Source organism: Pleurodeles waltl, chromosome 9, assembly GCF_031143425.1.
Source record: "Pleurodeles waltl isolate 20211129_DDA chromosome 9, aPleWal1.hap1.20221129, whole genome shotgun sequence".
NCBI classification, from domain to species: domain Eukaryota; kingdom Metazoa; phylum Chordata; class Amphibia; order Caudata; family Salamandridae; genus Pleurodeles; species Pleurodeles waltl.
In genome coordinates this window covers 453,312,004-453,329,978 of record NC_090448.1, presented here as the reverse complement: position 1 = coordinate 453,329,978, position 17,975 = coordinate 453,312,004, and the positions used below count along the sequence as shown (strand labels likewise).

The 17,975-nt window shown below is 42.0% G+C and overlaps 1 protein-coding gene across 3 annotated transcripts in view; it reads left to right on the top strand.

The window, feature by feature from the left end:
- KIF26A (kinesin family member 26A) overlaps positions 1 to 17,975 on the top strand; it is a 212,394-nt gene that overhangs the window by 169,953 nt on the left and 24,466 nt on the right. For all 3 annotated transcript variants that reach the window (XM_069207259.1, XM_069207257.1, XM_069207258.1), the window contains exons 6-7: positions 13,525 to 13,734; positions 17,104 to 17,197. In XM_069207259.1, the coding sequence (XP_069063360.1) occupies positions 13,525 to 13,734; positions 17,104 to 17,197 (304 nt within the window). The remainder of the gene's footprint in view (positions 1 to 13,524; positions 13,735 to 17,103; positions 17,198 to 17,975) is intronic.

Here is a 17,975-nt window from a genome sequence, read left to right as displayed (position 1 = left end):
AGCCACCTTTAAAATACTAAACTGTCACAGGGGTGCAAAAGGGGGCACAAATGCACATCCACTCCTTATGCTCTTCCAGGTCACAGGCCCCAGATGACCAGAACCAAAGCTGACTTCACTCAGCCATACTAAAGAAAACAAGTGTATGCTCACAGAGATTGTTTTGAGCAATGATTGGCAATGTGCGAAATCAATCAGACCTTCCAAACTGAAGAAGGTCCGTGGTGCAAGATGTGCACAATATGCACTTGGATGACCAATGCATCAAGGACCCCATGAACGTTTAATAAAATATTTCTTTAAGACCATCGAACCGATGCACAGGGAGCTTAACTGGTTCTTTGTGTGTATTTTTCTTTCTCTGCGTGCTCAATGGGTGTATTAAGTCTAATATCAGAATAATGGCGTGAAAGGTGTCTAAAAGCCATTTAATATTGTCACTGAAAAGAAGTCAGATTACCTTCGATTTCTGACATTAATGTGCTTCTTAGGCTAATTTGTCATATTGTGGTATTAAAAGAGACATCTCTTTCCCCTGGGTTACCGAGCAGCTTCCTAATTTGCTTTCCTCTGAATACTTTAGAAGGTTAGGAAGCTTTTTTCATGTAAAATGTTTTTCTTGGGCTCTATTCAACCCACTCGGTTCAATGCGGCAACACTTAGAGGAGAGTCCTTAAGTGCTTGTCTTTTCCAAAGAGTCTGTCAATTTCCGTGTACGGTAATGACAGAATCCTCATGTGGAACAATTGAGATGGTGCATTTAGAGTAGAATTGACTCTTCTCCCTGAAAGGCGAGGGACTTGTGCGTACTGCACATTGGATTTTTTTATTTGGCGTAGCTACCAACGCCTAGTAACCTGTGAATCAAGAAAATGCTTCAAGCTGCAAAACAACCCCTACAGGTAAATAACCAATTTAATTTTTAGCGAAGACTCTATTTGGCATTATATAGGGCAGAGATATTCCTGCGGTAGGTATTTAAACGCCGGATACCAAAGAGGTACTCAATGTTGTCACCTTTATTACTTCCTCTCTGCTAACAACTCGCCTGATCCTTTGTAAATATGACCCATAAATCCCACACAAACAAAATCTGTATTTTTTATTACCCATTTGCATTGCAATATGACCCATAAACAACACTCCTGCCAGATGTATGGTGCTGGAGCAGGGGACGCCGCTCTGTGACAGAGCTAAGTTTCCTTGAAATATTCCAGGGCAGCCCATAAAATTCACATTTTCTCTAATGTTCTGGTCACATTGGAAAATGAAATAGTTTTGCTAGTGTCACCCGGGGAGCGTGAATCATTCTAGTCTCAGCGAAGGGCGCTTTGTAAGGAGTAAGAACACTCAAGAGCTCCTTTTGGATCCTCTCCTGAGACCCAAACACTGCGCTCTAGCCTGGTCCACTTTGCATTTCGATTTGCCGCAAGCTAGCAGTGGCGGCTCGCTTATGAGTGATGTGCAATAACTATCCACAGTAAACCAACATCATAAGGGTTATATATCTGTCAATTGTTATTAAATCCATGAGTAGACTCTCTGTTTATGCTGGCCTTCAAGGACGCCATCGCAAAATGGATTCCGCAATGTGATGTTATATTTAGCGGTGCACATAAAAAGCCCACTAGGTGATCATTTGACACACAGGCAGAAGTGCACGCGCTAGTGTAGTGTACTTACAGCACTAAACAAAGTGGACTTGTAGACTAAAGATCAGAGTTATCAGGCCAATGCAAAACATTAAGGCTAGCTACTAATTATTTAAATGTGCTTTGTTCATATTTATTAAACTTAAATATGTCCCCTGTGGATACGTTATTCATAGTTATAACGTGCATTTGTAGAGCACATTCTTACCCAACAGGGCATTTTGGCACTGAAATGGAAGCTGTTTATTATTACGCAAGTGCAGTCACCCTGTGTGATTTTCACACTGAACAATGGGATTTATTGGTACCCAGCTCATTTCATCAGCCTGGGAATCATGAAAGCTGAAGGCATGTGCCGGGTTTGAACCTGGGAGCATGAGGTTATTCCTTTAGTTGATGCATTAGCCTACTGAGCCAACATCCCTAGATACATGGCACACAGGGCCATTGATCTGCCTTGGCAGCTACACTTGGATTCTCGTCCCACTTTTTTGCGAAAATTGTGTTGTCATCCGTCTTTCTTTGGTCTTCTCTAAAATGTCACCTTGGAATAAATTGTAATTCTAAGTTGTATTTATACAGCACTTACTATCCCCGACGAGGCGTTGATGTGCTTTGCGGCAGGTAGCACACAGTTCTGCAACAGAAGGTTAGAGGTAAATTGGTCTTAGATTAGTAATATGAGCTCCCTTGTCCTTGTAGGACTAGTTATGTTAAGTTTGTTCGCTTGAGATCTCATACACTAGAACTGTGACTAGGAATAGAATCATTGAAGTGGATTAGTAAAGGGAAGATGTGAGATGTTGTTGGGAGTGGTGGAACTCTGCACCTGCTAGTTGGATGCAATAGCTAGAAAGAGAGAAGAGTTTGGAAAGCATGTTTGGAAGTTCATTGTAATCAAAAGGGAAGACATGAGTCAGAGTAGACGGAAATGCAAAGGTGAAAGGGTTTTTGTTTAAAAATATTGTATTTTATTTTTTCGTTTTTATAATAAAAACATATATACACATGTATACAGACACACACATATATCTAAATATATGTATACATATGAGCGTACATGCATACACACATATGCATATTATACATTGTTATAGCTTTATACAAGACACACACACACATATATATAATATATGTATATATACATATAGCCACATGGACATATATGTTACAATATTTATATGGCCAGACATACACATGTTGTACCTACGTGTATAGAGACGTTTTTGTATTTTGTATATACATGCATATCCTTACAAACCCAAGCCTAAACAAGTATAAATACACACAGAACTTTAGACTACCTTATCTACATACCCAGACATACATATTTTTAATCAGGTTTGAATGTTTATGTAGTGACTTTTTATATCTAAATATATTGCTTTATCCTTGTAGAAAGCCTAATAATCGTATATTTATTGGTGCAGTGACTCAACCTATAGTCATATTTACATACACTGACATGTATGCATTGCCATATAAATGAGCATAAACCCACATACAGACACTCATGCATATATATGTTTTATACAACTCATGACTTAAATATATGTAGTGTAATAAAAAACCTATATTTGTCATATACATATCAGATGTTTTTTTATATTTTCCCTGCAGTATATGTAATTCATATAGCTTTATACAAAGCACTATTAGTTCATCAAGGATGCATAGGTTTGAATATTCAATTAATAGGATTTAAACTGTGCCTAGAGAGAGATCTGGTAATGTTCAATATCTAGGTGGTCTGTAAAGAAGGAAAAAATTACTGGAAAGATTTGAGGTAGAGTTGCATCTGATGAGGAAGGTTTCACAACTTTGTAAGTAAACATCCTCAGCTTTCTTTAAAGTTTTTGTCGTTTTAAATATTACACGTTTTCTGCCTCCTCTTTTGCCTATGCGATTATGAGCAACAGTTGCTAACTTGGTGGATCAGCATCATGCAATCCTGGAACCATGTCTTTCCTCAGGCATAATTCAGTTATGAAGAATAAATAGGTTCTGTATTTGTCAATAGGTCAAAGATGTGGTATTTATTTTTGTACAAAGAATGAACATTTATTAGTAGGCAGTTTAAACAGACTATTTTGGATTTGGAGTGATGTTGTGCTGTTGGAGGTTGAGTTTTGCCCTTGAAGGCTGTAGATGGTGTGCTATTGGGGATTATGTTAGCTGTAGCAGGACATACTGAGTTGTTTACCACCAAAATCACTCTGTTTGAAATCAATGTGAAAATGAAGCTGAACCCATTTGTTTGACGTACTCTAAGCTACAAAGGCTATGTGCAATGTGTTTGACATCTGAGAAGCTGTGTCCTGCTTCAGCGGAATGTTGTTTCTCAAGAGACCGACTAGGTGATCTTCTTCCATGTAGAAGTGTTAAAACGTTTTTCACATGTGTGGATGCTGTAATATGATTTGTGGCTGCTGAACCCTGCATTGCTTCTTTATGGGTGGGAAGCTGATATACGTTGTGACGTCTTTAGCAGCTTACATTTCACAGAGAGTTCCAGAAGTTGTTCATACAGTGTGCGAGCAGCCATCTTGGAGTTGTGGACTGGCACATACCATCCCCTTCATGGGGAGGTATCCATCTCCTCACATTCTCTTCTATCCTTGGACTATGGGCCTAGCCGCAGCAGTGATTAGTCATCCTGAGTGATAGCATTAATTAAAATGACCACTAGTCACATTTGACCTGTCATTTAAGTGAAAAGTGAAATACCCTTTTGACCACCTGAACCTCAGGTTGCTTTGAACGTTCAACATGAAAGAAGAGGAAGCGCTTCAGGCCATGGCTTCAAAGCGCCTATGTGTGATTATCCGACGTTTTTTTCTCAAAACGACGGACCATGGGCCGGGGCTTTAATGTAAGGTTTGACACCTCTAAAAGTTTGGATTTGTCTGTGAAAGAGCTTTGCAGACAAAAGATACATTAAAATGTTGATCTTTTCAAAGTAGTAACTGCAGCGGATGGAGCTACTAGTACTAGGTGACCTGAGAGTGGCTGGTGATGCTCAAACGTGGGCAGTAGAAGGGCAGGTGCAGCTCCCATCAAAGTAAAAGTGAGAAGCGTAAAACGTCTGGGGAGGTAGATAAGGAATGATATTCAAGTCTCCTCTCTAAGCTGTTTTTTAATGTCACAATTAGAAGATAGAATATAAAATGTTTTTTTAGCTGAGTGGAACAAAGTGCTGAAATAACAGTATCTTGAATAAGGGAGGAACATCATCATTTTTTTATTTTGTTTTTATTTTAAGCACTGCATTGCACATCGCTTCATAGCCCTTTCAGATGTTCTGAAGTTAGGGGTGGATCTGCGTTGCCACAGTTGGGATCAGTGTGCGCGCTCTAGGCTCTTGACTGTGTATGTGGATGGCAGGTTAGATGGAAAAGCCTTTTCTCTGTTGAAGCCCCAAAAAAATAGGCTCAGTGGCTGGCTTTTGGCTAGCCGAGTGGAGCGAGACGGTGGTATAGGCAGTTGGAAGCATTGTTGAGGTCTTCTGTCTAGTCTATAGTGCCAGTTTATATTACGTTATGTTTTGTAAAAAAATATTCTTACCTCACATTAGTACGGTCACGCAATGCTGTCGCGCCTGTATATCTTCACGCCCTGGTCACGAGAAATCTGTTCCCATGCCCTTATTCCCTGATTATAGAAAAGAGTGAGATACCGTGCTTTGTTTTAACAAAGCAACCAACATTCATCCCACTGACTAACCACAGGATTTTTTTTTTTTCTGAGAGAAGATTTGAACAAGAGCTACATCTCTGCAAATAGTTATCAGTAACACGCATGTCGTCAGGGAAATAAGACAAAGGGCATCTTTAGCCCGGGGGGTGCCAGTGCATCTGCAGAAAAAAGACATCGGGGGTTTGGGAGGGCGACTTCTTCATTCCGATCAAAACACAAAAAATTACAAATTAAGCAGTTGCCTCAGGCGCACACTTCAGTAGTGCATGGGAGCATCTGTGGGCATAATGTAGTGTGAAAACATGCGTCTAAATGGTGTGATGGACGTGGTTGTTGTCATTTAAAATGGCTATAAAGCTATTTTGTCTCTATGTTACTCAAAAAGTCCAAGAGGTAATTTTAAATAATATCTTGCATCTAATGTATTAATCACATCTACATAAAGGGTTTTCAGGCCATGGCTTTAAAATCTTTAAGGAAAAAATTGCAGAATTAAGGGAACATTGGAATAACATTCGTTACAGAAGTTTATTTAATTGCGGGTTGTTTCTCTAGGTGATGCATTGAATACACAACATAAATGTTCCCAGACCCGATTTTCATTGGTGGTATTATTAATGAGGTGCAGCATTAACCCTCCAGACAGACAATCAATAAAAGAGTTTTGAAAGTAAGGGCAGCAATATCCTTCTGGGCGCATTTGAGAGAAGATGGTGTAAACGTAACTATTCTGCAGATAATGCTCCCATGTGAACTTTTTGCAGCAAATGAGGCACAATTACCCCACAAGGTGCAAACCAATATCCAGTTGACAAACAGATGGAAATAAGGAACAGATCTTAAAATATTGCTGCTGTGAACATGCTTCAAATTTATCCCCTTACACCAGTATCCTTCATACATGGATGCATTAACATTTGGGCATGTAGGTCATCTGTGGATGAGGAATTAGTGGATCTGGCAGATGATTCATGTAGTGCTTCATTGCCTTGAAAAGTGTCTGCTTCTGATGAAGGCTTCTTTGATGATGTTGGTATAATACCTTGTTTGGCTGATGTGGTGAGCTATCTGTGTAGTGCAGATGGACTTCAGTATCATGAGGTCTTCGGGAGCAGATGGATCCTTTGTTATCAGCAAGTCCTTTAGAGTACCGGGGTGCTGAAGTGAAGGTTTTGGCTTGCACTTATGTGTGTTAATTAGTGTGTGAATTGTCACATAGTTTTCCCAAAAAAGTTTTGACATTGTTTAAAAATATCTTGGCATCGGATGTGGAGTTGATAGAGCGAGTGATGAATTTATGCTTTTTGATTACTATAGAGAGGTCTTTAAAGGATATGGATGGTTTGGTCTTTTTTTATATTGGTTTGATGGGTAAGTTGTGGAGTAGGGAGATAGGGATGGGAAAGAGTTTCGTCCAGTTCATAGCTATCTGTGGTATCACTGGATTTTTGGTGATATGGAGAAGCCACAGTCGTGGATGTGGTCTTTGGAGTGTGACGGTTGTTAGAGATGCTGAACTACGTTGAGTGTGTTCACGAGGTTAAAGAAGGTGTCTTTGTTTTGATCTTGTGTTTTTTTAGTGAATTTGAACTCACCAAAGAGGCTGGTTATTGAGGTGTGGAGGAGGTCTGAAAATTCATCAGTGATGTCCTTGTTCTTACTGGGAGGCCTGTCGATGAGATGGTAGGTGGGGGTATGAGTTACCGAGACTGGGGAATGGCATGTCAGCAGTTCTGTAGCATTGACTGTTACTTGCTTGCCTAGGGAGCAGAACCAGAAGGACGTATGGATAACAGCAATGATTCCTCCCATCTGTGGATGTGGTCCACATGATGGATGCTGTAGTTAGAGGAAGAAGGTCGTGTAGGATGTACAAAGATGTAGGGTGAACCATGTTTCTGTATGAAAGAGGGGTGCAAGTCTTGTGCTATGTGATGAGGTCTGCAGTTTCTGGTGCATGGACTACTGGCCATTGTGTGCATACATTATATTATGGAGTGTTATTTTTGACAGTACAAATGAAACAAAGTTAATTTGCAAATAATTTAGTCTCTGCTTCCATTCCATCTATAGATAGATTTAGCATGCCTGTATAATTGCGACATTGTATTGAGAGGTAATGCTGACAAATGTTGCAGCTAGCTGTGAGTTGTATGTGAGTGAACACTAATTACAGAAACAAGCACCTTTGATACTTATGGTGTGGGATTTCATTGTAAGAGGCTCATTGCATCTGATGGCTTGCTAGGTGGGCAAGATATGTGATGTTCAGTCCTCTCTTCGTTTTCACCTCTTGACACCTTTGCTGACAAGTGTGGGTTTTGCCTATGTTCCTGCATGTAACATTTAAGTAACACAACTCTGTTTTTAGAGTCAGTGTTTGCCAGTGAACTGGAATTGCAGCACCATGCGCTCTCACTTTCCTTTTGATTCTGAAGCATTACTGCTGTAAAGGGCCCCATCCAGCCCTTTCTCTGGAAGTCTTGTCAGGGTAATCCCTCTGTATTTGTTGTTCTAATGGTGAATGGACTGTCCTTTGTGATTGTGGGCTTCTTGAGAGTCACACTTCATTGTACACACTACAGTCTTTTGGAATATGGCTTGATAACAGAGCAGCCCCTGTATTGATCACAAATGGTGGACTACACAGTTGGCAAAAGTTAAAAGTTTAGTCTCAATATCTGGGATAGTGTTATAGAAAGTGCCCTGGGGCCTGGCGACTGTTCTTGCCTTCGGGGCACTGTGGTGTTACAGAAGAGGTGGCAGATACATGCATAGCCCCTGGGGCAATACAGATTCGTGTGGTGAAAAGGGGATGTTACCTCAATTGCATGTTGGTGGGGCCTCAAACAAATGATGGAACCATTTCCCATTGTGCAGCCACCTGATTATGGACACAGGTACAATGGCACACAGACCGTTAGGTGGCGCACAGATTATGTAACACATAGATGGTGGCAGGCAGTGCTTCCTCCCCCCCTGAGCATTCTCCTTGGGAGGGTTTGTGGGGGTCTGATGGATGCCATAGGCGTCGTCCTGCAGGTGGCTGAAGTAACACACTGCACCTGCTTGTGCGGGATCCTTTCTCCTACTCCAAAATGAGGCTGGTTAGCCTCCAGTAAAACCACAGAGCCACTTTTTCAAACCGTCACCTTGTCTTTTACTAACTTGTTCTCAGTGTGGGCAAAAACTGTCAGAGTTTGCAAATGAGCTGAGGAGAGCACATTTTTAGGTTTAGTCAGGCGCACTCGCGTGCACCGAGGCCCAGATTTACATGAATCTGGTGCCAGATTCCTCGTGCCTCTCCACCGCCACCTAACAACACCATGGGTGCGCCGTATTTGGAATACAACACACCATGGCACATGTTGGGCCAATAGCGTCAACACTTTTGATGCTATTGTGGCACTTTGCTGCACTAGTGTCAAAAATTTTGATGCTGGTGCAGCAAAGTGCAGGGAGGCCCATTCATTTCAATGGGTGTGTCTTTTTACTGCCTGCTTTGAGCAGGCGTTAAAAATGACTACAAAAATGGCACAATGAAATCTTTCAGATTTCATTGTGCCATTTTTGCGGGCCTCCTAACGCCGGAACGCCCCCTTGCATGCATTATGCCTGATTCAGGCATAATATGGCCCAAGGAGTCGCAAAGTGGCGCAATGCATGCATTGTGCCACTTTGTAAATATGGCGCTGCGATTTTTGCCTCGCTGAGCCACATTAGCGTAAAAAAAAAAAAAATTGGCTAATGTGGCGCAAGGAGGTGCTAGGGCCTTGTAAATCTGTCCCCGACAATGGTGCAAACCAAGGCAGTGCGCCTGATGTGCAATCGAGCCTGGGGCCGCGGTAACATAGAATATGTGAAATTAGTCAAGAGACAGAGCTCTCTGCCACAGAAAGCAATTTTGTTAATATATAATGAAACTGTGTCATAGCCCATGATAAAGTATTTCAGCATGAGTGTGCAATAATGTGCTTTTGCCCTTAGACAAGATAATGTTGCATAAATGGGGCATGGTCTCTGTACCAGGTTGTAGAGAAAAACTTGATTTACAGTCATGCAGGAGAGTGTTAATTTCCAAATGAATCTAGCGTTCACATGTCACAATTTTCCCAAACCACGTAGCACTCAAGTGCACATTCACGATGTTACTGCCTATGGCGAACAAGATCAAAATGGAAGTTTTCAAGAATGGAGTAATTAAAGCCTTCTATCAGTGTTTTCTTATATTATCAGCATTTATATAGCACATTACTAGCTGTATGAGCTTGAAGCTTTCACGTTGGTCTGGAGGGCGCCTTTTTACATACATCTGGGATTTCTCGTTGATGAGCGTCACCAAGACAGATATTATTGTGTTTGGTCTGTGTAATGATGGGTCTGTTGTGGTCTTTTAAAGAGAAGACCACTGTGCAATCCTGTTGTGTCAGAGCTGTGTGGAATATGTGTAATATATATGCACGTGTCTGGTAAAGTGTGACCTGATGTTACATAATGCAGAAGTACAACATTGAGGAGCGCCATGATCACTGTGAATAGTAAAGAATATTGTTGAACCTTGGACATTGTTTTAACTGAGCTATTCAAAGAACCCTTTGGGTCCTAGATCAACTCTCTGGACGCATCAACTAATAAATATTACTGGTGGTAGCTCACAGCTACTCCTCCTTCGCCATATAGGATGTGTTTCCAATCCTTATGATTTACTAACGGCGTGAGATATTCATAACCTGCTATGGTGTAAGTACACGAGCGTCCACAAAAAATAAGTGAAATTGTATGAAATGCAAAACTGGCATTTAGAGTTATATTTTTGGGCGAGAGGGCATGTTTCATGCAATTAAAAATAGCAGAAAAATACAAAAGCCACAAGAGTCGTTTGAGTTCTGAACAGTCGTATAAGGCTCCCATGTTAACTTTTTGCAGCAAATGAGGCATAATTACACCACAAGGCATAGTGTTGAAATTTTGGGAATTTCACTTAAGCATAAAACTAGGGCAGATTTCTAAAAAGCGGCGCTGCACCTGGTGCTTCGCCACTTTTCTTGCGCCCCTTAATGCCCTCTAACGCTACCATGTGTGCGCCATATTTAACATAAAGCGCACCATGGCGGAAGTTAGAGAAATAGAGTCCGAATTTTTGGCGCTTTGCAGGATTAACATGCAAAATTCTGATGCTAGCCTTGCAAAGCACCCAGAGGCCCACTGAAACCAATGGGAGCCTCCTTTTAACTCTTGCTCTGAGCAGGTGTTAAAAGTGCCCAAAAAATGACAAAATAAATCTTTTGTTCTCTTTGCGCCATTTTTTCGGGAAAGCCCCCTTTGCATGCATTATGCCTAGCACAGGCATAATGTAGTGCAAAGGGTTACAAAGTGCTGTAATGCATGCGTTACGCCACTTTGTAAATTTAGTGCAACAATTTTGGCCTTGTTGGGCAACATTAATATTTTTTTAAAAATACGCTAATGTGGTGCAAGGAGGCCCAAGGGGCTCTTAAATCTGCCCCTAAATTTGTAGAGTTACACGAGTTTACTTTCCAAAATGGGAAAGTACAATGAATGTTGTTAGCTTCTGTTTCATAAAAGTGCAGCAGTTTCCTGAAGGAACACAACATAATTCAAGCTGGAAACACTGACTCAATTTATGGAACAGTAAAAGTCAGTGATCTTGGTCAAGACAAACTATTAATCCTGGCGGAGCTCTGCGTTGCTCCGTGGAACTCATAAAGCAGCAACAACCGGCTGTCTAGCATTTGAGTGTACTTATGCAGTGGAGTCCTCCGACATGGACTAGGATGGGCTTCTGCCCTGAAGGGAGGGATTTAAGTTGCCAAAAAATCTTGGAGAAGTTAATCTGGGTGGCTCAGGTTACACATACCCACATTTTTTCCCCATGGTGTAGCTGTAGGTGAATATAACGCCATGCTGCTGATGGAAGTCACTGACTGCTGAGGTTGGAGTCCAAACAATTTCCTTTTATACTAATCCCCACTTCATTTGCCCACAATGGGGGCGGGACTGGAGGCGACGGACATCTTTGTTGGCGTCATTTGGCCCTGAGTACTTCAACTAAATGTCAACCATTCGTCAAAAGTGGGAACATTCAGACGCCAGAGTGAGCTGGAGTCATCCGTAGATACTCAATCCAGCCCTAAGTGTATCATCTGGTGAAAGACGTGTGCTCGACATGGCGGCCTGCGGAAAACGCATTACCCTTTTGGTTATATTTTAACGAGGTGATTCCGAAGTGGGCGATGTTTGCATGTAGGAGGTTCATTTTGTGGATGCCTGGGTGACATTTCAAGGATGAGGGAAGCACTCCTGATGTGCACAGCCCGGTTAGCACAATTCTTTTTCAAGGTTTCAGCCTTGAAGCTGTCGCCTACAATGCAGACCGGTTTCCAAGCAGCTGTTTCCTTTACTTTCAGCTTCACTTCTCATCCGAGGCTGTCTTTTCATATCCATCTCTTCTCCGAAGGGAAAAGGGCATGTGCTTCTGCAGCTGAGATGTGTGTTTTCGGGAACGGAATGCTGCTCTCAGTGGGGCATCCTGTAATTTTTTAATGGGAGACGCTGAGTGGTTTTGTAACCCTGTGAGTTCTTTAGACAAAGAATCCTACAAATAGTCACTTCTGTAGATCACTATGCATGATTGAAATGGGGTGTTTAAAATCTCTCAGTCTCTGTTCAAACACGGAGATCCTACCAAGCAGCATTTCTTCAAAATGACCTAGGGGTGTAACTACCACTGGTGCAGCAGGTGCAGTGTCACCGGGTTCCAAAGCCACGAGGGGCCTGTTGAACCCTGATCATTGATATATTTTACTATTCCACCAGCAGTCGAAGGAGAAAAATTTACCTGCATGCACTGTGGCATCCTTGTTAGGCTACTGAATCCACTCAGGGCCATGGCTGTGTCAATTGACATAATGTGTAATTGGTAAGGCAGTTTTCACTCTATTGGGGCACCTTAGTACTGAGTAACATATATTTATTATTACCCAATTAACTCTCATTTCCTCTGTGGCAGAAAGATGAAAGGCAGGGAGGATCCACCAGGACTCAAATCTGTGACCATACCGTCAATCACAAACTCCCGGAGTAGGTGCATTAGCCTACTGTGTCACCAGACACACCGTTTAGGGCACAATATAGGTCCAATTCCTACCATTTTGATGTTAACACTGTATGCACTGGTTTGTCACTTATGTGATTTAACCAGTGTGACTACTGATACTTTGAAAGTAAGTATATCGCTGGATATTACTAGACTTAGTAGTTGGATATTGTCCCCCATTATCAATCATTGTACAACCTGGGGTTTTCAAGGGTTTGTGATGTCACACTCATTACCCCTAGGATTGTGGGTGAATGACACAACTGTGACCATCTCATCCCAGTGTCACACCATGCAACTAATAATGCATTTACCATAGATTGTGCACATATCTCATAAGTTTCAGGTTTTCGTGGCTAGGGCCTTCCGTTGGTTCTCTTCCTTCCTGTCAAATCAGTGCGCAAGAGTAAGTGTGGGGGAGCATAAAACTGAACTGAGCCCATTTTACATTGGGGTGCCATCTTGTCCTAATGGTGCAGAGTCTGTACCAGCTGCCAGTCTCGTGAATGGATTGAACCACTTTCTTAATCACTATGTTGATGATACTTGGCTGTATCGGTGTGTGCCATTCATTCAGTACACCCAGTACCTAAGATACTGCTTTGATGCTACTGGTGGGTGGCTGGCCCATCACAGTCTGAAGGATGGCACAACTTGTGAACTTTCTTGTCAATTGTCTGCTATGCTCCGTGGTGGATGATGTGTTGAGAAGGACAAAGGCATCTCTCCTCTGATGCTCTATAGATAGATTATGTCTACACTTGGAAACATATGAAGAAAGATTTAAGAACCTAACTGTGCAAATGAAAAGGCGACAGATGGGAGTTTATAAAAAGGCATTTTAAAAAAACACCGAAAAATATGTTGATTTACGTTATCCTAATGTATAAAGAGTGCGTTGTGTTTGCTTTATTTTCTGTTGTGACTACATTTACAAAGCCGTGATAATTTTTTTCGCAACTAAAAACTACAAATATTGTTACAGCGAAAAGCACGACAACAGGTGCTGCAGCACGTTATGTTTGTGACGTTCGTTTACTGTGAACATTTTTTCTGTAGGTCAAGGTGATGGTAAGAATATGTCCTACACTGGGGGCGCACGACACATCCGAGTCAATGTCCTACTTGAAGGTTGATGCAAGGAAAAAACAGGTCACCCTGTATGATCCCTCTACCAATGGAAACTCAGGCGCTGGTCACCGGAGAGCCACTGTGGCCGTCCCAAAGATGTTTGCCTTTGATTCGGTGTTCCCACAAGATGCCTCCCAGGTACTGTTGTTAACAAATAGTAGCATCAGGCAGAAGAATACTATGTTAAGCTTTACAAACAATTAGAACATTGGAATGCTGAGAGCTTTATTGAGGACAATGGCGCTCCGGGCTGATAATGGCTGGTATAAGCCCGGAGCTCCAACATTCCAATGTTTGTCTTGATGTTTCTCCCTTTTTTAATTTAGAACATTCTTTCCTTAGTGTGTGGAATGTTCTAATAGACTTATAGCCCTTCTTCCTTTGGCTATATCGGTTGTTATAGGCCCTCTCCCTTGTAATAGGACTTCACCTATGGCTCTGGCTTACAACTCGGTTTTCTGGGGCTTTAACAACCAGTATAGCTATTGGCAGCGGGCTACAAGGCTACATTGTACTGGTTCGTTTACTGGGTAATGACTCTAAATGGCCCCTAACTTCTTTTTTTACAGTGAGAGAAACTCACAACTTTTTACAGACTGATCAGTGAGTACATGGTGTCAGAGAACTGTAAGCAGGATATGTATGAAGAGATTTGGCACAATTGTCAAAATACTGGTTTGCCTCTGGAGTGCTCCCCATCCACTAAAAAAAGCAATTAGTCAGACCTTTACTATGGTGTCACTATTACGTGGTGCCCTAAGGCTCCCTCTTACTTCATCTTATTAAAATGCTGGTCCTGACATTCAAAGTCCAACTTGAGCAAAATAATGCCTTCTATCAAATCATAACACCCCTGCTTTCAGCTTTCTCCCGCCCTCCCCCCCACGACTCATTATAAAATGCATCATAAGGCCGTCTTTGGTTTTGGATATTATTTTACCTGAATATGACTTTAAAGAAAAGGTGCAAGTCTTGAGTTTTAACCACGCCGCCTATATTTGAAAATAACCTCCTTTGAGATCACCAATCAAGTGTGCTGTGTCTGTATTTTATGGCTGTATTGGGAATGAGCAAGATCCAATTTCAAGCAGGACCACAAAGTCGTAAAAATCTGAGCCACTCAGTCAGAACTGCTTGTCAGAAATCTAAATACCCTTCTCTTTGCGCAAAAGCAATAGATCCCTTTGAATGCTGGCCAATTTTAAAAGCCCGAATCCGTTTTGGTAAGAAAGAGAAAGAAAGAACACTCGCTGCCCGAAGCAGTCAATCGTATTCTTCACGATGGCTGATTCTAGGCTAAATCGATGAGAATTTGTTTTTGCACTCACTCTGCTTAGCAGCGCATTTCTATAAATCTCTGTGCTTGTGGATTCAAATGCATTCCTTTCTGGGTTTTGGATGCTGCAAACGTGATACACTCGTCCAGCTCTATGTTGGAGGGGAAAGTAAACTCTTCAGATCCACCAGCCATCACCTAAAGATGCTGCAATAAATACATTGTGAAATAGTGAGGTGAGACAAACTGTCTGAAGTTGCACAACCACTGTTTCCTGCCGATGGCGATCTGTCCTTTCTTTTAATGGGTAGAAGTGCGTGACTGTACCTGCCTGTCCGGAGATGCATGGGGTTTCATGGGACCCACAAACCTCTCCCCTTTCCCCCAAGGTATGCCCTGGAGTGGGAGGCGAGCCCACTGTGCCTCCCCTCTGTGTGTGCCTGCTGATGCCCTGTTCTCCCCTCCTGTGTCTGCGATGTGGCACAAGTGTAGCGATAAAGGATTATTCCATTTGCTGGGGCCCTACCACCACGCAAATGCTGTAATACCCCCATGAGATTGGGCTGGCACACATTTAGCACATTTGTGATCCATACTGGTCAAGGGGCTATCCAAACAGCCCCTTCAGTAATACCAAAGTGCCTGACGGGTACAGAAACCAGGTGCACATGCCCATTGGAACCCTGGGCTCATTTTACGCTATGATCCAGCTTATCTTTTATGGCAACAAGACAGGTCCACTTTCCCTTGAGCAGTGTTGGGATCTAAAATTGACTACAGCAATGTCTTATTGATGGGGCTCTTCAAATCTAATATTGATAAACTGCAGGTCCTCCTAAACATTATAATAATAGTAGTTTTTGACTTACCACATCTCCTTCTGTCGTCAGAGATCACACTGGTTGCTAGAGTTCAGTTTATGTGTCTAACTTTAAAACATAGTGCCTCAGACAGTGCTTCAGACTATTTGAATTGTTTTTACTGCATACTGTCCTCCTAGGTCACCGAGAACAGAAGGCAAAATTCCTAATCTCTCCCATATACAGCAGGAGGTTGCTCATTGCCATTGCAAGCAAGTTGCCAATGAAGTGCACTGCAGGAGGAACTGAGGCAGGTCAATCAGATATTATCATTTCAAAAAGCATTGTGCTATACACAAATATATGCTGGTGACGTGCCCCATTCTCTCTAGAACTTGTTTTGTGTAATGGGCTATTCAGGTGTCCTTATTTTACTACTGACACCCTCTGGTCCATCGTCATTCATTTTGACTCTTATCAGCAACTTTGCAAGGTGCTTTTACTGTCCAAAATTAATTTTCCCCACAAGAACTTAGGAATCTAGGACCAGATGTATCAAAGGATTTTACCCATTCTGCGCCTAGCCTTAGAAACAATATAACTCAAGGGTATCCCTGGAACCCTTAATGGCTTGACTTACCCAGGATGTGCTGAGACTGTGGGGGCCGTGAATAGTTCAGACTGTGCTCCATGCTGTTGGCATATCCCTTTTGACAAACCCTAGTATCTATCTTCTGAAGTAGGACAAGACCAATGAGCTGTAGGTTGTGTACAAATGCTTACAAAGGCTCGGGCTTACTTCAGATATTCCCTCCTTTCCAAGGCTAGTCGTAGAATCCTTGTTTTACTTCAGGAAATGTATAATAGTCATAGATTTCTTGTAGAACTTTAATGTGTAACATTTACAGATGTAGGATTTCTGCCGAAATACAAACATTTGTTTAATTTCACTCGGGACTAATATAATCGTCCTCAAACAGGGTAGCATTTCTTGTCTCATGGAGATAAAACTCCTCCACTGCACCATTAAATGTAGGGTCCTTCCCTATTCATTCTCACAGGGAAAAATACTCACTACTGTTTTTCACCAGAACAGATCTGAATGTGTTCCCGTGGTGTAAAACCACCTCCAATTGATGTTAAACAACCAAGAAACCTCTCACCAAGAGGGAAACTGTGAATTGGGTAATTTCACTGCATTTTCCGCATTCCTACATTCACCTTCTGGGTGTTAAATCAAATCCTAATTCTGAATACATCTTATTTTGCATAGGTTTAAGTGCACAAATTGCTTTGTGAATTAAGTGCAGACTCACGAAATCAGTCTTACATTCTACTATGAAAAAAGTCTCCATTTGTGCTTTTCTTGTGTAGCAATGAATGCGGAAACTGCTCGATGTATGTGGTAACCGATGCCTCCTTTTCTTCCAGGCCGAGGTTTGCTCCGGGACAGTGGCAGAAGTCATCCAGTCTGTCGTGAATGGTGCAGATGGCTGCATATTTTGCTATGGCCATGTCAAGCTTGGTGAGCTCTCAACTCGTTACAGTTAATTACTATGTCAGCCCTCCTAATTACATGCTGTCAGATTCTCCTGCGAATGGGAAAAGATTCTATACTTTTGCTCGCAGCTTTGCACACTTAGGCCCAGATTTAAGAAGGTCTGGCGCCTCCTTGTGCGACATTAGCAACATATTTTTTATGCTAATGTGGCTCAACAAGGCCAAATTCACAGCGCCAGATTTACAAAGTGGCGCAATGCATGCATTGTGCCACTTTGTAACCCCTTGCGCCACATTATGTCTGCGCCCGGAACCATGTATGCAAGGGGGGCTTTTCCCTATTAGGTGGGACCGCAAAAATGGCGCAGTAGAATCCATGAGATTCCACTGTGCCTTCTTTAGCGGCTATTTTTAACCCCTGATTGAGCAGGTGTTAAAAGGGGGCACATTATTATGTTTAATGAGCCCCTATGTACCTCCAGGATAAGCATCAACATTTTTGGTGCTAATCCTGCAATATACTACAATAGTGTCAAAAAGGATGACCTATTGTCCCTAACCTCTGCCATGGTGTGCCGTATGTTAAATACGGTGCAGACATGATGGCGTGTGGAGGGAGCTAAGGGGCGCAAGAAAAGTGGCTCTGCATATAATGTAGTGCCACACTTCTTAAATTTGGGCCTTAGCATGTTCCTTTTCTCTTGGCGGGGTCGTGTTGCTTCAATTAAAAAATATATAGAAGTTGCAGATTTTGGGTCGAGCAAGGTGCATTCTAATTGTGCTTAAAATTGTTATTTTCCAGA